General features: G+C 41.6%; 1 protein-coding gene across 8 annotated transcripts in view; it reads left to right on the top strand.

Moving 5' to 3' along the window:
* The window catches only part of CPEB3 (cytoplasmic polyadenylation element binding protein 3), a 137,590-nt gene that overhangs the window by 91,852 nt on the left and 23,822 nt on the right, over positions 1–21,916 (top strand). For all 8 annotated transcript variants that reach the window (XM_044420691.1, XM_044420686.1, XM_044420690.1 and 5 more), the window contains 2 exons: positions 8,760–8,927; positions 12,623–12,712. In XM_044420691.1, coding sequence (XP_044276626.1) covers positions 8,760–8,927; positions 12,623–12,712 — 258 coding nt within the window. The remainder of the gene's footprint in view (positions 1–8,759; positions 8,928–12,622; positions 12,713–21,916) is intronic.

Below are 21,916 nucleotides of genomic sequence, written 5' to 3' on the forward strand. Positions count from 1 at the left end.
AAATATGATCTAAAACACATAATCTAAAAGGATAAAACCAGGAGAGCATGAGGAAGGGAGGGGGAAGGGGGAATTGGACAGCAACGACAAGATAGGTTACAGCCAACCAGGAAACCCAACTCCCAGGGCCTTGTTGGCCCACTCAGACAGAAAAATAACAAACTACTTCTAGAGTAGCCTAGACACAGGAACTCTACCTTCAGCCAACACAAGATAAATGGGATGCCACAGCACTCTTCAGCAAGGAGAACTGGCAGCAGACAGAACCTCCCAAGAGAGGAACAGAAGGCTGCTCTGTTTCTTGAGCTTTATCCCCTGCCAGCCCATGTCAGCTGATCTGTGGGGTGATAGCCCATCTTCTCAGTCTTTGGGACCAGCCATTTAATTCAGATGTCAGTTGTTAGCCAGTCATCGCTATTGTCTCTAATTGTTTCCAGTCATTGCTATTATCTCTATCACTAAATTGTCCTGTCTCTTAATATGGACCATAGAAGAAATCATATTTTAGGGCCAAGCTCCATTGCAAGTTTCTGGTTCATGTTTTTCATTTTACCCAACCAACACAAAGGGGAATGGTCTGTCTGCAGTTGGAAAGACGGACTCCACAGTTACGGGCATAATTTACTTACTGCCCATACAATGGCCAAACACTCTTTCTTGACCATAGCTAGGGGTCTGGGTACAGGTTTCCCAAGGAAGTAACTTTCAATTTAAGTAGGCAATTGGCCACAGTTCTTTCTCCCCCTTCTTCCTGTAGGAGTATCATCTACTTCAGAGGCATCTGTATGTAAAACAAATGGAGCTCCAGAATCTCGATCTTACAGGACAGGGACAGGCTGGTCTTTACCACATCAAATGCCTGATGGCAATCCTCTGTCCACCGAACCTGCACAGCATCGAACCTTACATAAATCAGGCAGGGGAGTACTAATTGGCTAAAATGTGGGACAAACTGGCAGTAGTATCCTGCTAATCCCAAAAAAAGATTAGACTTGCTTTATTGTCTGGGGCTGCAGCCACTGTTGGACCACCTCCACCTTTGCCTCCACCATTCACTCAGTGCTCCAAGTAAACAACTTTTCCTAACCCAAATTAGCACTTCTGGGCTATCCCATGAGCCTGACTTTCTGAATCTGTCTAACACTTCCCAAATACGTACCCAATGATACTTCCAAGTAGGGCTAAAAAAAGACACGTCATCAAGGTAGGCACATGAGTAGTTCCCAAGCCCATTGATAAGCCACTAGAAGGTAGCTGGACCGATGCACAGGCCAGACAGCAAAACAATAGAGTCCCAAGGATGTAGCAAGCACCATCATGGCTAATGAGTCCTCATCTGGAGGCACTTGCCAAGTCATTGTGATATACTGGGCTTGAGCCAAGTTTTCCAGCAAATCATCCACCCAGGGCATAGGAAGGGATCTGGTAACATGAACTGGTTCAGCATTCTTTTTTAAAAAATATTTTAATTAATTTTTCAATCTAAAATACAACCAAAAAACCTTACATCTAAAATAGAAACATATAAAGTTAAGCATACAATTAAAACAATTCTTACAATACAGTTGTCCCTACCACCAGGACCAATGATGCATGTTACTTCCCCTTCCCCTCCCCAAAAGAAAGAAAAACTCCATTCAAACATTTCAAGACATTCCCCCCTTCCAGAACTGTAATAATTCTTTCAAGGGCTCAGATCCTTTCCCCCTTTTAAAAACATAATAAATACACCCCATATATCATTAAGCTTATTTTCTTTAAATATTCTTTCCTCACTTTAGACTCACATGTTAATTTATCGTTAATAGCTATATTCCAAACTTATTTATACCAATCAGAAAATTGGTAATCATATTTTACTTTCTAATTCTTAGCTATAATTAATCTCACTTCAGTTATTAAATTTGCTATTAATTCTTTATTATGGCAGCTCCATGGTTTTGTATCACTGAGAATAATGCAATTCCAGGGCATATAACTATATTTATACTTAGTATTTTATTACATTCTTTAAAAACCTCTTTCCAAAATTTTATTATATATTCTCATTCCCACCACATGTGGAAATATGTACCTACTTCATGATCACATTTCCAATATAGGTTGAAGTATTTGTTACCTATATAGTTCAACTTTACTGGAGTCAGATACTTTATATTTACTGGAGTCAGTACTTTATTCGTACTTACATTTTAATATCCTCTTCATCTAAATATTTTCCCGGTCTTTATTTTTTCCCAAATCTGTTTCCCATGTTGTTCTAAATGAATCATATTGATCCTGTTCTTGTAACAATATCTTATAAAATTTACTTGCTCTCCCTTTCATCTTCATATTCTTTTGTTTTCCCTTTCTATAATCATATCTTCAAATTTTGTATACTCCTCACATCTCTTTTCTTGATCCATTCTCTAGTCCAACTTTCTAATTTAACCCCATTATACCATGTTATTTTCTCCTTTTCAATGCTGCTTTTTCCTCATTTTTATTTATTTTCTCTAACCAGTCTTTTAATCTAATTGTTTATTTCTTAATATTTTCCTTAATATTGCCCTTAAGTTTAATGGAAGCCTTTCTAATTCGGCAGTTGGGCATAATGGTGAGATTGTTGGCATTAATTTTTCCTTATACTTATTCCAGATATGTAGTATATTTTTAAGAAAGGATTTTCTACCTTGTTTCTACTTTTTTTCTTTTCCTATTTAAAAATAAGATCAATCATAGATCCTTTCTCATTTGGAAGATTCTAATTTTAACCATATTAACCTATTGGGTTGTAGTATAATATCCAGTATATGCCTCAATTGATTAGCCCCTATCTTTTGTGATCTATACCATCTTTTAAAATTTAATCCTTGCATTTTTATCCCCATTAGAAAACTTTAATAAGTTCACCATCATATCTTGCCATTCTCTCAAATCTTTATCTATCTTAATCAGTAGCAACATAAATTAAAAAAAAAATCTTAGGCAGTATTTTCATCTTACATAGTTCTATCAAACCAACATTTTCTCTTTCATTTCATTTTTAACTTATCAAAATTATCCTTTTTAAAACATATTTCTTTAATATTAATACCTAAGTACTTGATAACTCTGGATATCTTAACATTATTTATTTAACTCCTAATTTTTCTCTTTTTCTTCTTTACTGCTATTAAATAATATTATCTCTGATTTACCCCAGTTTATTCTTAAACCTGCTATATCTTCAAATTCTTCCAAATGTAATCTAAGCTTAGCCATACTTTCTAACTCAGCAAATAAATTGATCTTAATATCATTTTTAAACCCATACTTTTTATTACATTATCATTCCTAACACTGTTTGCTAATAATTCTATAACTAACACAAACAGTATTGAAGAAAGAGGACATTTTTGTCTAGTACCTCAGCCCATGAGTATTTGCTTTGTTATGCCATCATTTAGTATTACATTTGTTACATTAGCTGAATATAGTTGTTTAATTACACCTTTAAATTACCTTTTTATTTTCCCATTATTTTAATGTTTAAGTGATTTTAATTGGGATTTTAGTATATTAATGGTCAGATGCTGTGGGGTCTGTTCTGTTTATTTATTGTAAGTGATTCTGAGAAGTTCTGTAGGGGACGGGATAGAAAAGCTTTTAATTAATTAATTAATTGCTTTCCAAATCCTATTGTTTCTAATAATATCTTTACTGTTAACCATTCTACACAATCGCAAAATCAAAAGCTTTAAAAGTATCTAGGGATATTATACCCCTGTTGAATTCCCCTTTGCCTAGAAACTCTAATATATTCAAATCTCTTCTAGTCAGATCTGCTATAAAGCCACTTTGATGCATTTTAATATATTTATCAAAATTAATTCATTTTATTTGCCAATCAATATGTCTTGATTTATCAATGATACTGGTCTATAATACCCTGGGTCAGTTGAATCTTTATTAGGCTTAGGAATCAAAACTATTTCCAAGATGCTGGCATATTTACTCCTCCTAGTATTTTATTTCTACTAGGATTCTTAAATCCCTCTCTTGTATATATTTCATCTCTAGTTCCTTCATTTCCCTTTCAAAAATTTCTACCTGTTTACTCTTTTTTCTTTTTAAAATAGTTGCCTTTTTAATACTTATTGCTCTTGCTACTGCTTTCCCTGTATCCAGTATCAAGCCTTCATCACTATCCTCCTTGTCAATAAGTTCCCATATTTCCTTTATCTCTAGACGTTTAACATTCAGAGATGTTAGTCTCACAGTTTTAACCATATCCTCTTAAAATATGCATCTTAATTGGTCCTTAGTGCACTTTCTACACCTATATAAAGAAAAAAAAAATTCCACCCACTACAGTCCCAACCCCTATTTCCCCTTCATCCCCATACATATCTGAGTGTCTTCCTCTTCTCCCAAGGAGTTAACCTCCCAAGTGTTGCCAAACTGCATTTAAGCAGAGGGAGGGGAGGAAGGGACTGCTGCGGATTCCAGCTCCTAATGCCTGATCACTTCCATAGTTAATCCTAATCAATTCCAATTTACACATATTTACACATCTTCACTTCTCCATCTTTCTGTTCCCTGTATCTTAGTTTATTCTACTCTCTCCTAATGAATTAAAGAAAGATAACAAAAAGCAGAGAAGAGAGCTGTCGAGGGAGATGAAATGTAGAAAAAGAATATATACTGTGTGTATATACACACAAACACACACATATAAATATACATATACATATATACATTTACATATATCCATAAATTTATAAGAAGATAACCTTAACGAAGTCTCTGTTAAACTAATTATTACCTTGTTAAACTTATTTGTTCTCTTCCTTCTCCATCCCTGAAACCCTCCCTCTATTTCTTCCCCTTCTTAACCACCTGTTTGTCTGCCTGTTTCGACCTTTCTTCTGCTAGGCTGCTTCCTCAAGTTGGGGAATGTCCACCAATTGCTCTAGCCTCTTTTTCTTTACCTCTTTGACCTTCTTCTTCTGATGCCTTCACTGTTTCTCCTCTTCCAATAAGCCCCAACATTGTCACCTTTGCCTTCTTGATCATGTCCTTCTGATGCTGTTTCCCAACCTTTGTGTTCAGTTTTTGCTAATTCTTGTTTCCATTGAATTCTTCATCTATTCAACCCAATTCATATAGCATATTTAAGATCTGAGTCAGAGTGTTGATTCTATTTTATTTTCCATTGTGAAATACTCTCATATATATTGGATAGCCCCAACAAGACCTAATCCTAAAAATGAATGATATTATCTTGATTATATCTAAGGAGCACCTAAATGCTATAGTCTGATAGCAAATATCTTATTTATTTCCATTTCTATGCCACCTCATAACCCAAAGGTTCTCTGGGCAGCTTCATACACTTAAATAGGAGCTTCCTTGGATTTTACTTGTCCCATCTCATCTCTCAATTTGCTCATAAGCAATTTTTCTTATAATTAGTGAACTTGATCTGCACATCTTTGGGGAACCTTCTAGATCCATACTTAGGATTGCCCCTGTGTATTCTTCATATGTTTTCATGCTTCCATCTTTCTTCTGGGAGGACTTTTTTAAGCCATTCCAGCACGTCAATCCTAAGATGCCTCTTTTCTGCATATGCTTGTTCTGGAAACCTGTGTACTTGAACATTGGAGATGTGACTCTTGTCCTGCAGTAAAATCACCTTTTTTCCAATTCTGTTCCTCTTTTTGATTGATGATATATCTTCAATTTCTTAGCTTTGGTTAACATTTCTGTCTGTTTTTAACAGTTAGCATTGTGAACTGATCGAAGTGTCTAAAATTGTTTTATTTTCAGCTTTCATTTGTGTTACAGTAAGATTCATCATTTCCAGTATTATCTCCTGTTTCACTTGTCTTTATTCTTTTCAATCTTAGTTTTAATACCTTTCAAATGTTGGTTGACATTTTCAGTCTTCTCTCTTAGCTCTTCAGTGCCTGTCTCAAGAATTTTTCTGAGGCCTTTCACCTCTGTTTCCCTTGGAATCCTGATGTTTGACTCTTCAATTCTGAAGATAGTTCTTCATATGCAGATCTGATGGCTTTCTGGTCTCTCTTCTGGGATTTCTGTGTGACATTTGCTTATTCGTGACATTTGCTTATTCGTCCAGCAGAGGGAACTCTTTAACCATATTCTCTCTGCTTTCTTGTCTTTCATCTCAACAAATTCCTTCCATCCTTCTTTTCCTTCCTCTTCCTTTACTGTCTGTAGCAATGTCCACAGCACTTTAAGTTGCTCAATATTCCTCTTTACAGATTTATCTTTAGTATTATGTTCAAATTTACCAAAACTATTGCAGGATTTTTTAAGCCTTGAATTTCAGAGCTCTTTCTCAGACCTTTTTCAAGCTGGGACAAATTCACTATGATGGAAAAGTGTGAATTTATTTATGATATATTTAATGCTGCTTCCTTCTTTTCAACTTCCCTTAAAATCAGAATGTTCCCCTATGACTTACTCAAAAATCAACATAATCATTCAGTCTTTGCCTATCATGCCTCTCAGTGCAAGTGGCTTCAAACAGAGAAAAGAAATTCAGAAGTCTTGCCTGGACTTGCAGTGGAAACCCTTTAGAGATAAAGAACAGCCCATTGTCCTGGCTTTTGCCCATCCTGACCATTAGGTCCATGGCTGAAAACTGCTTTTGCTTGAACTGCTGTTGCATCCAGCAAAATCAAGGCATCTCCTGGCACCAACTCCCCATAGGCCCCACTATGGAAGTTTCAACTCTGCTCCCACTATCCATCCCATCCATGGGACAACTGGAGGGTTTCCCCTCGTCCAGGGTAACCTCCAAATCCTACACCAAATCAGGTGCTCCTTTGTCCACTGAAACAGCATGCAGACTCCACTGGTCACTACTCCTCTTCTCCCCTACCATGCTAATCCTGACAACAAAACAAACTAGCTTGAGTGTACCAAGAAAATATCCCCCAAAAAAACCCCTCCTCCACCCTTGGATTGATTTATGTAAGCTCACCAGTTGGCCATGTGTGTGATGCACACAAAAAAGAATAAAGATAGGTTTCCTTACCTGTAACTGTTGTTCTTCGAGTGGTCATCTGTAGATGTTGTAGACATACATACAGTGCTTCAAGTTGCCCACTCCTCATCTCAAAAGCCACTCATGTTTTCCCTACAATTCTGTACTAGTACAGCATTTTAAAGTGAAAACTGAGATGTCCAGCATTCTATCTTACAAGTTCCTTTATAGTTAAGATAACATTTTAGCAAACAGCATTTAAACGTAAACAGTGACTGATACAAACATTTTCATACACAGGCTTAGATCCTAAAATAAGTTAATCTAGAAGTTTAATGGAAAGTTTTCCATCCCTTCCTTATCCCTGCACTTACCTGCAGCCCTCAAAAATCAGGTCAGGAATGCTCCTGAACAACATGGGATGAAGCAATGGAGCTGCTGGCATGTTCCTTCAATACTGAGCTATCTGTAACACAGTCTTGGTTGCTTTTCTTCTCCACCAGTGGCCCCAGCACACCATTTCATTCTATTCAGGAAGACTGATTTTTCAGTTAAGCATTTTGGAGAAGACAGGTAGCTTTGGGAGTTGGGAGAATCTCTCCCTCTGGGAGCTTCTGTAACTATGTATGTATGTATGTATGTGTGTGTGTATGTATGTATTCTCTTTTGAGTAAAGTCAAAACAAATTATTGGTTAGCTGTATTAATTAGGCACTGTTTATATTTCTACGTTATTTTATGTTTCTAGAAAGAAAGCATGTTATACGATCAACATTGCTTCAAAAGAAGCACCCCTGAAAAAACAACGAAGGGTTTCCCCCTATGTGATAAAGAGTGCTTCAGGTTTTCTGTGCAGTTGGACTTGCCAAAGCTAGTTTTAGTTTGATAAATTTAAACTAATTTGCAATGAATGCCTACTATGATTTTATAATGCAGTTTATACCACATAAAGATTACAAGTGACAGAAGGGATTAATGTTTCATATTGGATTTTTATAATACTTTATTTTCCATTTAAGAATCTGGGCTCTGGATAAAGCACATTGAAGGTGACAACTTAATTACAGTTTATAGTCTAATCAATATTCACTGTGAAAATGTCCACAAAAAATAACAGGAGATGTGTTTTAAAGGTTTATTTTGTAGTCTATATTTTCTGTTAAAAGTAAAGGTAATAAAGGCTTTCCTGTTCCATGTTGGCCAAAAGCATCTTCTGAATTCACTTGATCTCCCTCCCTCCCCCCTCCCCCCCCCCCCCCCCCCCCCACAGAGAATGAGAGAGAGAGAGAGAGAGATGCTGATATTAGGCTACCCCCATCTTTGTTCACATGCACATGTTCAAACCAATCATCGCTGATAACACACATTAGTATCAGAATTAATACTTTGCACATGTGTTTGTAGGCTACACATGAAAAATTGGCATAGTAGTATAAAGTGAACTCACTCATACTTGACCAGGAGTCTTGAAAAATGAACTTCATGCTTGTCACTCACTTAGGGTAACAATATTTTCTAGGGTAATGATTTAATATGCACTGTTCAAGCCTTCCTCTGTGCAGCTAGGCAGGTGAAAGCTTCTAGACTGGTAATTTTTTTGTGCTTACCTGCAAGGTTGAATTCACTTATCTCCAGATATGACAGTGATACAATAGGAGTTAAAAACATTGATGAGAAATGTCAATAGCAGCATCTTAAGCAGCATATTTGTTAACTGAATCTGTCTTACCAGAAAAGTATAAAATTCTGATTTCTAAATCACAACTTATCTGTTGCAGGTCGGTCTTCTCTCTTCCCTTTTGAAGATGGCTTCTTAGATGACAGTCATGGTGACCAGTCTTTATCATCAGGTCTCAGCTCTCCAACCCGCTGTCAGAATGGTGAAAGAGTTGAACGCTATTCTAGGAAAGTGTTTGTTGGAGGTCTGCCTCCTGACATTGATGAAGGTACTGTGAAACTCCTCTAGTACTGGGAAGAAGGTATAATTAGTCTTTTAAAAGCAGCTAACAAGATCCAACAGTATTTCAGGCTCTAGTCCAGGGATGGGGAAGATGTAGCCAAGAAGAGATAGAGGACTGGAGTGTTTGTACCTTACCATAGCCAGAGGGAGAGCTCTTTGAAGCCATCACTCAGTCTGCTTCTCCTTTTCATTCTGCATTTGTGAAAGGCAAGGAGGAAATGAAGCCAGCTGTGCACTCATTCTGCATTTGGAGGAACTGTTCTTTCAGGTGCTGGCTAAGTGTGCAGCCGCTATGGGTGGCAAGAGGTGGGAGAAGCTGTTGGTTTGAGTACCTTTGTGCAAAGAGGTATACAGTGATAGCTCCATGCCTCTCTCTATACTGAGAAAAGGATAGCTCCTCTCAGGAAGGGGAAATAGCTTCATGAAAGCGACACCCACCTGCTGACAACATACAATCCTTTGGATTGGCCCTAGAATCAGTTTAGCTCTTGACTCCTGAACTAGTTCTTTATTTGTAGAGTTTAAGTTAACAACAAGTTAACATGTTGGATCTTATAAGATTTCTTAAGTCCTGTTTAGACTTTCAGTAGTTCATGTGAGGGAGGGGGGGAAGCTGGAGCATGGTTACTAGATCCACTGCATGGAGTTGCTATCACCTTCTGTAAATAGGAAGGGGAGGATCTGAAATGGGGAACCTTCCATAAATGGATAGGTCCTCCATTCTCATACAATCTACATGAGCTAACTCGCTACACTCTACATGACTGAGAATGTCAAAAGAAGGCTTAAATGCCCAAGGAACTGCTTTCCCTAGAGGAACACTCAATCATGTGAGCCTTTACCTGTAGTCTGAATAGTATAGTCTAATTAGTATAATTGATACCACTAATATTCTTGTACGTAGCATTTAAAAAAGAATGAGAAGGCAGGCCCCTTATGTTAAGGTGTTTACAGTCTAGGAAACAAGAGTGGGCAAACAGGTTAAGAAGTGAGAGAAAACAAAAGTAGACAAAGATTTTTATTATTATTTCAATTTATACCTCTTTAGACTTAGTCTGCTGGCTTATTCTAGATTACAGGCTTATCTCTCAGTGAGAATTAGAACTCAACAATTTAGGTTGCAGTCCATGGTACAAATGCCTGGAAATAAGTCCCATTGAGTTCAGTGGGGCTTTCTTCTCAATTAATAAGCATAGGACTGAACAGTTAGTTGTAGTATAGTTACACACAGAGAAAAAAGTAACACTTTGAATCAGATGACTTGGGAACATTTGTGCACAATATATAGCTCTAGAAAAATTAGCCTGAATTCTTCTCTTGTAGCAAATTATCACAACAGAGGTGAATTTAAATCAAATAAACTTGAACTAATTACTAGATGAATATGCCATACAATTAAGATCACATGTCTTCACTAGTTATTGAATGTAAAACATGTTGAATTTCATTGGATTCTTAATGTTATCTTAATCAAAACATAACAAGTTTTTTTTCTGTTTGGAGCAATTTAACTTTCTACAGAAATACAAAGTTTTCCCAGGCAGATTGGAAAAAGCAGAATCTTAGGTTTATGTATAGCTAGAGAAAAACCTAGATCGCATGTAACTTAATTTCTTCGTCGTGGCCTCTGCATCACACACATGGGTGCTGCGCCTGCGCAGTGCCTAGGCCAGAAAGATTGAAAGCTGACGGTTTTGGCGGGAAAAACTCCGCTCCCCCTCCCCTCGGTAGTATATATAGAGCAGAGTGTCCGCCATTTTCTCCAGTCTTTTGCGACCGCCGTTCGCTGTGCTTCGTGCCTGTTCGTCTCTCGCTTGACTCAGTATTGTTCATTACTTACCGTTTATCTTCTTACTCTTATTCCAAGTTATTATTCCCTTGTTCCAGTTTATATCTTCTTCTCTTTACTTGTTCCTATAAAAAACCCCCCAAAAATATATTACTTTTCCCTCTTTTCTCTATTCTGTTTCTTCCTTTTCTGCAATGGCGCAGCGAGCGGCCTTCCACAAATGTGCGGAATGTGGGTCCAAAATGTCTCCGGCAGACCCACATGACTTGTGCCTCCTCTGCCTCGGCGAGGGGCACAGGACTGATAAATGCCATCATTGCCTTGCTTTCACTAAGCAAGCGCGAAAGAATAGGGAGAACCGGCTGCGCAAATTCCTTTGGTATCAAGTGCTGATGCAATCTGAGCAGCCTGCAGGAAAACCCGGGCCAGCGCATGCTCCATCTGCTAAGCGCAAGGCCTCAGCCTCGTCCGAGCCGGTTCAACGCCCAGCTTCTGCTGCGGGCATGTCTGGGCAACGCCCTTCGCCCACGCCGCCTATGCTGCAGCCGCAAGCATCTGACGGTGGAAATTCCCCCCCAGGGGCTCAGTTACCTCTCCCCCCCCCCCATAAACAATGGGAAAAGAGGAAGCACGGAGGATCAGATCAATCTTCAGCTCAAAAAAGGCGAAGAAAGATAAGGCGGCAAAACCGCCTCATAATAAGAGGCATCGGGATTCGGGTTTGACAGCCCCATCGATCCTGACAGCAGCTTCGGTACCAATGCCATCGGTACCGATGCTTCATGCGGCGATGCAGGTTACTCCTCTGGGGTCACCGATGCAATCCTTTGCGGAATCTAGCTCGTTTAACCCGCTTACAGCATCGGTTGAGAACATTCTTCAGTTTTTGCTGCACCTGCATCGCTCGGAACTGAAACCCTCCTCGATTAAGGTTTATGCAGCTGCAGTTTCACATTATCATGGTGTAGTACAAGGGCTGTCGGTGTTTTTGCAGCCGCTTATTCAGAAATTTCTTAAAGGCCTGCAGAATCTACACCCATCCATTTGGCCATTTATGCCGATGTGGAGTCTCTCAGTTGTCCTACAGGCACTTACAAAACCACCGTTCGAACCGTTAGCCACTGTCGATTTACGCCTTGTTTCATGGAAAACGGCTTTTTTAGTTGCAGTTACTTCAGCTCGTAGAGCCAGTGAACTTTGTGCTCTTCGAATCGATCCACCTTATTTAAACTTCCATAAGGAAAAGGTGGTCGTACTGCTTCGGTACCTCATACTTGTAATGTTGGTATCGAAAGGGAATATGTTGGTACATACTAGATTGTTATGCCGTCTTCTTCCATGGGGTGGTGAACGTACGGTCTCCAAAGACTGGAGAAAATGGCGGACACTCTGCTCTATATATACTACCGAGGGGAGGGGGAGCGGAGTTTTTCCCGCCAAAACCATTAGCTTTCAATCTTTCCAGCCTAGGCACTGCGCAGGCGCAGCACCCATATGTGTGACTGCACAGATGGCCACTTGAAGAACATCAGTTACAAGTAAGCAACCTGCTTATACTAGCATTGCTCACTGGCCCTTAATTTAACTGGCCAGAATCTATTTTTCTGTTTTCTATCCCAACCTATGATGGGTCACACTGGTGCCTTCTGAAAGAAATATCAAAGTGATAGAAGGGAACAGAGGGAGGCAGGGAGGAAAAAAATAGGGACATACAGCATAAAAGTAAATAAGGCTTGTGGTGATTCAAGGTTGGTCCCCAATGTGAAAAAATGAGCCACTACTGGCTCTTTTGATATTTAAAAAAACTAGGTAGTATCAACATAATTAATTGTGAGTTTTCTGTGTTTTCCTTCTAAGGATCCTGAGTATTGTCTGCTTTTTTTTAAATATAGATGAAATTACTGCCAGCTTTCGTAGGTTTGGACCTCTTGTAGTGGATTGGCCTCATAAAGCTGAGAGCAAGTCATATTTTCCACCTAAAGGTATTTATTTTAATATCAACTTTTTGGGGCAAGAAACTGCTGTCTTCAGCCTGACATTTTAAAGTATACTTTTATGTGTTTCTCAGTTAAGGTGCTACTGAAGATAAAATATAAATTAGCCCTCCCCAGTCTGTTGCTCTTCTGATGTTTGGACTGGGACTCTCATCAGTCTCAGCCAGTAGTCAGGGATGATGAGAGTCATTGTCCAACACATTAAGAAGAACTCAAGTTGGGAAGGCTAACAAATTTTTAAATTTAGTTTTTAGAAATGAATTTAGAATTCTTCTTTGTGGTTTCTATGCATCACATATATGGGCTCTGTACCTGCATAGAGCCTGTTCTTGGGAAGCTTTTCCTAGCTAAATGCATTCTGGTGAGAGCCCCACTCCTCCCTCATGGTATACTTAGGAGGGGCTCTTGCCATTTTCCCTAGTTCTTTTCCAACTGTTGTTCTGAGTGCTTCAGGTCTTTCCTAGCATTTCCCCCCTTCTTTCTAAAAGCTTCTTTGATCTTCTGTAGATCTTTTCCTTTGTTTCCTCCTTCCACTCTTCATTTCTTGATCCCTCCCTTTTTTGATGAACCATGTTTTTATGCTTGAAACCTTAAAAAAAGACTCTTAAAAAACCCCTCCTATTTGTTGTCTCTTTTTATTTTTTTTCACTTCGGTATCTCTCTTTTCTCTCCCCTGATGGCACTCAAAGTTGACTTCAGGAAATGTGTCCATTGTGGGATCCATTTGCCCACTATGGATGGACTCTTGCTGTGCCTTTTGGCTTTGTGAAAACCAGTATTTGTGAAGACTCCTGTCCTCACTATCAGGCATTTACTCAGCAGGCTTGGAAAAACTGAATCAATATCTTGGCATGATTTTTCAGGTATCAGGGACAGCTCAACAAGAATATGCTGTGGAAAAGGCTTCACATACCATAACATTTTTGAGACATGATTCTTTATACCACAAAGGTCAGAGTTTCATACCAGCAGGGCTGGGAATTTATAGATCAAAGCCCTTAGCTCAGATGCCATATGGGATTCCAATCTGGGCCAATACAAACTTAAAATCAATAGAAATTGTGCAGTCTTAAGTTTCTTGGATAATTATTTGCCATATCAGTCTGTGTTCCAAATGCTTCTCTGAGGTTGGATAGTGGTCTTCAGTGTCTACACAGGCCTGGTTCAGGACATTTTACTTTTGGCTCCATCTGGTCTGCTTTCTTTTGTTATGGAGGATTGACATGAGAGTAAGTAGATGAGAGCTATTAAGCCCAAAATACTTACTTTTGAATTATCACCTGATTTTTTTTTTACTGACCATTGGTATAGCAAGGCAAGAAATTTATTAAAGCAGCACCTACATGATATTGAAAATAAAAGTATCTGTCTTTCACTAAAAAATCATGTCCTTGGTATGACTGCTCTTTAATAAGTCATCCAAAAACAATGGCACAGTATTTGCAAGTGCTAACATCCCAAAATATAGAAGGGCCTTTACATGTGCAAGGCTTAATGTCATCATGCCTTCAATGTTACTTGCAGGTCATTTCAGAGGAGTTCCATTTTCTTGATCTTGTATGCTGATTTTATATTTTATGCAAAGGCATATGGCTAATGCAAATAAATTTCATTTCATTTCAAACTGTGAGCAGGTCAGCTCAAGTTGGAAATGTGGAGCCATGCTCTTATGGCTGTCAGCTCATTCACAGCAGTGCCCCTGGAGCACCCATCCACCCCACAGGTGGCTTCTGCTTCTCACCCTCCATCAGTGCCTGCTGGGCCTCCACCAGCCACTCTGTCTGTGCCACCACATTTGAATGCACAGATGAGGAGGATGAAAAAGTGGGCCAAGAAGACCCATAAAATGGCAGAGCCCAAGAAGGGCAAGGACAGGCACAAGAAATGGGCATCATTCACCATCAGTGGATCACTGATGATCAGTGGATCATCACCATCATTCACCATCAGTGTCATCTACACAGGCACCCACACCCAATGAGTGCTGTCAACTAATGACCACTCCGTATGCCTCTTCTGCTTGGGGGAAGAGCATTGTGTGGACAGGTGCCCACGTTGCCAAGCCTTCACCAAGCAGGCCCTGAAAAGCAGGGCTAGTGACCTAAAAATGGAAACGTGGGAGCATGCTCTCTTCACTGTGAAGGACATTGCTGGCGATGAGAGTGAAGGCCCCTCAACTTCAAGAGAGGCTGTGAAAAAGCAACCACTGACTGGTGCTCCAGGCAAGCCAAAGCTGACCTCAGCAGCTTCAAAGCCATTAGCTGCCTCCAGTATGTCTAAGAAGTACAAGGAAAGGAGAAAGCAACTCAAGAGCAAGGGCTATTAGGAGGATAAAAAGGTATGCAAGCCTAAACGTGTGAAGACAGGTAGTGCGAGGGAAGAAAATATCCTTGGCTTGGTTCTGACCAACAGGGAAGACCACTTAGATGAGGTACAGATTAGCGGAGCTCTGGATGCGAGTGATTAGTTCATCCTTTCCTTTGAGATCAGAGGATAGGGATGAATGGCAGTTCAAGTACTAGAAGCTGGAACTTCACAAGGACTCAGCTTTGGTTAATTGAAGCCCAGACTGGGGAAAGTCTCATGGGAGAGGGCATTAGAAGGCAAGGGAGTCCAGGAGGGGTGGATGGCACTAAAAAGGGAGGCCTTGGAGCCCAAGCCTTGATGATACTGCTAGTTAGCAAGGTGGGGAGGGGAAGGAGAGCACTGCCATGGATGCAAACAGAGGTAGCAAGAGGGATTAGACATAAGAGGAACCTCCATAGGAAATGGGCACTGAGGCAAGTGGACAAAAGGGTATCTCGGTAGAGGAGGAGGCCTGTTGTAAGATTCTTTGCAAGGTTAAGGCTGAGTATGTGCTGATACTTGCAAAGAATAACAAAAAGGGCTTCTGTCAACATGTAAATAGCAAGAGGACGGGGAGACAGGTAGTGGGACTGCTTAATAAGGAAGAAGGGGATTCAGTGACTGATGTGACTCTAAGCAAATTAATACTACCCACCATCATATCACCTGAGACTTGTGGGTCCTCTTCAGCATGGTGACAATTTAGCATATACATGACTCTGTGCAGAGAGGCTCTCTCAAGAGGCTCGGATCAGAATTGAAGGGTTTCCCTTCAACTGAGAGGGCCTCTTCGATACCTGAACCTATGAAAAAACTGGACTGTGTCCAAAAAGCCAGGACCACAGTCAGGAAGATGGGCTTTATGCCCCCACTGAGAGCACATAAATGGACTGGGGTCCCCTTCTCATACCAACCGCAGGGACACTACTACCAAGCTATGTGCCAGCTGCCTGCCCAGCCTCACCAGAGGGATGACACTTCATGGTTCCAGCACATGCAGAAAAAAAAGCTGGACACCAAGAGGTGATGCTACTGATTGCTGTGCAAACCACCCCACCTCCAACCATGCAGATATGGTCCAAAGGCTGCCTGACTATATACCTTCTCAAGTGGGAAGCCATAACTTCAAACTAGTGGGTTCTCTCCATTGTGGAGAATTTGACATCCTTCCACTGCTCGGGACCATGCGCACAATATTGCCCTCTCCCATGCTGGTGGAGGATGTTGCCATGTTACTTTGAAAGACACTATCCAGTCCATTCCACTATGGATTTTACTCAGAGTATTTCACCATCACAGAGGAGGAACTTCCGTCCCATCATAGACCTGTGAGACATCAACTTGTGTATCCCCACAAGAAGTTTCACATGTTCTCACTGTAGAATCTTCTGCCACTGCTTCCCCAAGGGAACTGATTCTCTTCAATCAATCTGAGGCATGCCTACTTTCATGTTATCATCTACCAGGACTACTGGCATTCCTTCTGGTACCAAATTGGGCCTAATGCTTTCCAGTTTTCCATACTCCCATTCAGCCTCTCCTCAGTCTTCCAGGTTTTTGCCAAATGCATGTCTAGTGTGTGCCCACCTCCTGCTACAAGGAATCAAGGTCTTCCCATGCCTGGAAACTGGCTCCTGGTTACCCTGTCCTGAGACAGCCTTTTGGGTTTCATCTAGGACTGGGACTGCATTAACACCAAAAACTCTGTGGTTCTTTTCTCTCTGTCCATCATCTACATCAGGGTGAAGGTGGACACTACAACAACAGAGGTACCTTCCAGCAAACATGGCATCAGCACGAATTGACCTGGCTTTGCAGTTCCAGGTCAAGTCAAGAATGATGGTACAGAAGGTGTAACGGCTTCTGGGGCTCATAGCAGTGATGGTCACTGTCACCTCATTCACCAGACTATTTGGTGGCCGCTGTAGCTCTGCTTCACACGTGCCTACCAGCCCCAGTGCAACTTGCTCTGGAAGTGGCTGGTGCTCCCACATTTGGCTGGGGCAAGCCTAACCTGATGGACTTTCTGACACAACCTGACAGACAGTGACTCCTTTGCCCTCAAGGAACCAGATCTGACCCTGATGATGGATGTGTCACATCTGGGATGGGGAGTGCACTGTGCTGGCAGCAGGATACATGAAGCATGGACTGATTGCAACCAGAAGGAACATACCAACTACCTCAAACTCCTTATGGTCCCAAAGGCACCAGTTTCAGAAAGTTCCAATTTCTCCTGGAACATTCAACCAGCATGTTCAGGTCACCTCAGATAACACTACAAGTAAGATAGTATGCAGTCTGTTTCATGACTTACTTCATGCTGCATATCTGGGACTTGGAAAGAGGCATTACCATCATGACCATCTTACCTGGCTAGGGCTGACAACACTATGGCAGACATCTTGAGCAAGAAACCCAAGGGGACCCATTAATGAGAGCTGTACCTGAACAACCTGATGCAACTCTTCAAGACCAGGTGTACCCCATCAGTGGACCGCTTCACCATGCTGACCAACATGGTATCTGAAGCTTTCTGCTCCCAGGCTGGGATCAGCCAGGGCTTGATGGGAAATGCATTCTTTCTTCACTGAGAAGGAACCTTTTTCTACCTGTTCCCACTGCTCACCAGGTGCTAGCGAAGATCAGAAGTGAGGGCACCTTCTGTATCCCCATCAGTCTGTGGTGGTCCCTGAAGGTGTGGTTCACTTACCTCCTCTGCCTGTTTGTCTGCAATTTCGTCCAGCATCTGACAAGACTGGACATCATCTCCCACAACCATGGGATGATCCTACATCTGAATATCAAGACAATCCATCGGATGATGTGGAGGATCAGACAGTAGATTGAGAGGTTCCTCTCTGTCCCTGAATACAGGTGATCCTGGATGTGGCCTTGTGTCTGAACATAAGCTGCTCCTACATGGCCAAATGGAACATCATTGCAACCTTTGCCCAGGGAGAAGCGTTCAATCCACATCCATCCGTAAGCTTCCTTCATGTGCTGCACACTAGAGGTCTGAAACCATTTTCCATTAGAATATACCTATGAGCAGTCTCTTCCTTTCACAGGATGGTCGACAGCTCCTTGGTTTTTGTTTTGTTTTTGTTTGTTTGTTTGTTTGTATCCTCTGTCCCATCAATTTCTTAGAGGCATACACAACCTGATCCCACCCCTCTGATCCTTTGTGCCAGGATGGAGCCTATTGGTGGTCCTGCAGGCTCTCAGAAAGTCTCCCTTCATGCCTTTGGCCACCATGGAGCTACTTTGCCTCTCTTGGAAGGTTGTATTTCTGGTGGTGATCACTTCAGCCAGGTGAGAAAGCGAACTTTGAGTTTTGTGCATCAATCCACCATTTTCACATTTCATAAAGACAAGGCAGTTATGTGACCCAACCAGGCATTCCTCTCAAAGGTTCCATTGCAGTTTCACTTGAATCAGGACACTTGTACTGCCTGTGTTCTTTCTAATGCTTTCTACCCCAGTGGAGTCAACTCTGCATACCCTGGATCTCATCAGCCCTCAGCAACTTGCTCACTGGATCATTGAGAACATCAAATTGACCTACCAATTGGCTGGGCTGCAGCTCCCTGAGTGACCTAGAGCACATTCTACCAGGGCTATGGTAACATCTACAGCACTGCTCAATGGGCATTCCACTGTAGGACCTCTGGAGAGAGGTGACGTGGTCCACTCCCATCAGCCTTTGTCTGGCACTACTGGTTCAATTTTCACTCCAGGTAAGATTGCTCCTTCAGCCAAGCAGTCCTCTCTGCAGTCTTCTGATGATGACACTGGATGTCTCCCATTACAAGACAAATCACCCATATGTGTAATGCACAGAGGCCATGAAAAAGAAAATAAGGTTACTTACCTGTAACTGACATTCTTCAAGTAATCATCTGTGCATTCACACAACCCACCCACTCATGTACCCCACATCAGTGTTGACAGCTGCAATATTTTTCTTCCTTGGGAATCGAATTGACATGGTGCAAGTTGGGTTGTTGCTGACCTTCCTCCCCTGTTCCAAGACCACAATGTCAGTCTCACAAGAACTGGCTTGTTGTTAATTTTTTGAACTCTTGGGAACAGATACCTGTGTTAATTGGGATGCTGTGTTTTATTTTGTTTGCTTCTGCTTTGCTGTCAAACCATCCTGAGACCTCAGTGGTGGATGGTATTAAAAAGTCTTAACCAAATAAATAAATAACTAAATCCTACTTGGATGGTAGGCTCCAGAAGGTGGTGCTTGGGGGGATATTGCTCTGCCCCATAGATCCTAGAGCAGGGGTCCCCAAACCTTTTAAACAGGGGGCCAGTTCACTGTCCCTCAGACTGCTGGGGGGCCGGACTATAGTTAGAAAAAAATATGAACGAATTCCTATGCACACTGCACATTAAAAATTAATTAAAATTAATTAAAATTTTAATTAAAATTAAAAAATTAATTAAAAATTAAAAAATGTTTGCTCTGCTGGCTTGGGCTGCAGCAGAATCACAAGATGATGCTGGGCCGCCCACCAAAAGGGAGAGCACGACACAAAGGGGAGCCATGAGGGTGCACTCGCGCTCACCTGGCTCCAGGAGTGGGAGTGGGAGGCCAGAGAGGTGAGTGTGGGGTGGTTTCCCCAGCCGGGCGAGGGCCACAAGGAGGGAGATAATGGCAGCTTTCCGAGGCGAGGGATGGGGCTGTGGCTGGCCAAGCAAGGCACCTCCCACCTCTCCCCACTGAGCGGGGAAGAAGCATGGCAGCTGCTCGATGGTGGCGGCCTGCCCAGAGAAGGCTGTGATGGAGGCACGGGAGCCACGGCCCTGCTCCTGCTCCTGCTCCGCCTCGGCCCATCCGCCCCCAGGCTCAGTGAGTTGGCCATGGCTTGGCCCGCAGCCTGGGGACATGGCTCACATAGTTAAAAATAGATTTAAAAAGTTATATTTTTCTTACTTTCTATCTTTTCTTAGTGTCTTTGTCTCTCTCTCTCTTCCCACCTCCCTCCTCTCTTCTGTATTCCCGCTCTGTATTCAGAGCCAACACATGCATGCAACAGGGGGAAGAGCTGGCACATGTGCAGTTGAAGGAAGCTGTTACAATTTGGTGCATGTGCCAGCTCTCTGCTAGTCCTGCGCCAGCTCAGAGCTTTCGGACTCATCTGGAGATTGTTTTCTCCAAGCAAGTCCAAAAGCTCTGAGGTGGGCCGGGTAAATGACCACGACGGGCCATAGTTTGAGGACCCATGTCCTAGAGTATGGAGTTCCTCAGGGGTCATTCTTATTCCCCATACTATTTAACATGTAAATGAAATCACTGGGTGAGGTCATCCGGAACATTCAAGTGTCTTGCCATCAATATGTTGATGGCACACAACTCCATCTCTTCTTTTCATCTTCAGCAGGTGAGGCTGTGGATTTGCTGCACTGGTGCCTGGCCATGACAGTGGACTGATTGAGCCCTAACAAACTGAAACTCAATCCAGACAAGACTGAGATGCTTTTGATGGGTGGTTCTTTTGACAGGATGGAGAGAATTCAACCTGTTTTAGATGGGGTTGCACTCCCCTTGAAGGAGAGGGTTTGTAGCCTTGGTGTGTGCTCCTTAATCCATCTTTGCCACTTGAGGCTCAGGTGGCTTCAGTGGCTCAGAGTGCCTTCTACCAATAGGGTGGGTAACTCAGCTACATTTCTAACTGGACAGAGATAGCCTGCTATCAGTGATCTATGCTCTGCTAAGCTCTAAGCTAGACAACTGCAATGCACTCTACATAGGACTGCCATTGAAGACTGTTCAGAAGCTTCAGCTTGTGTAGTATGTGGCAGGCAGATTAATAACAGTGCTCAGACAGTCTGATCATATAACACCAATTCTGGCCTCTTGCATTTGTTGCCTTTATGCTTCCAAGTCCAATTCATGTTGCTAAATTTTACCTATAAAGCCCTGCATGGCTTAGGACCTTGATACTTGATGGAATGCCTTTCCCAACTTTTATCTATCCAGACACTATGATCAAGTTCTGGGATCTTTCTCCAATTGCAACCTCCAAGGGAGGCTTGGTTGGTGGCAACAAGGAAGGCTTTTCAGTGCTGGTGCCCCAGTTATGGAATGAGCTTCCTACTGAGGCCCACCTGAAGCCAACTTTACTATCTTTCCAGCACCAGGTAAAGACCATCCTCTACTGCAGGATGTTTAATTAGTTATTGGGGCCTGCTCCTGTTAGGCAAGGTCTGACTGGGTCTTCTTATCGTATAATTTTTGGATTTTAGAAATTTGGTTTTAAATTTTATATTGTCAAATTTTATGATGTTTTAATTGTATATTTTATATTGTTTTTTAAATATGTTGAGAGCTTTGGCTGTTCGGTAGTATGGAAGGTAAATAGTAAGATTTTTTTTTCAGTTTGAATGGAACATTGTTTTCCTTTTCTTGAGTAGTGGTTGTAGCAGACTACAAAAGACAGTTCCTGTTTTAAATGAGAGCCATAACTCTGGGCTAGAACTAGAAGGGCTCCTTCCATTTGTAGAAAAGACTGCAATGTAGTGGTGACTTACGTACACTGTAGGAAGTTGGGTATGTCTAACAGTCCTGTTAAATAAATACCTAGGAGGAATGGAGGACTAGAAGGTAAGGAGAAATCAGTTAAAATGACCTCACCTCTTTCTTCAGTGGAAGTGGCCTGTGAGCAAAGTTCCAGTCCTGGGAACCTTGGATCCAACTCAGTGTATTTGCTGTTTCTTTAAAAAATAACTGTTGTTGTTAGAGTACAAAAGTCCACATTATTAGAGCTGGGATCATTCAACATTTGGGAAGGCTAAGTGGTCAGTGTTCTGTCATGCTTGTAAAACTGTTCTTGA

The sequence above is a fragment of the Varanus komodoensis genome, unplaced genomic scaffold (genome assembly GCF_004798865.1).
Source record: "Varanus komodoensis strain SLA01 unplaced genomic scaffold, ASM479886v1 scaffold11, whole genome shotgun sequence".
NCBI lineage: Eukaryota > Metazoa > Chordata > Lepidosauria > Squamata > Varanidae > Varanus > Varanus komodoensis.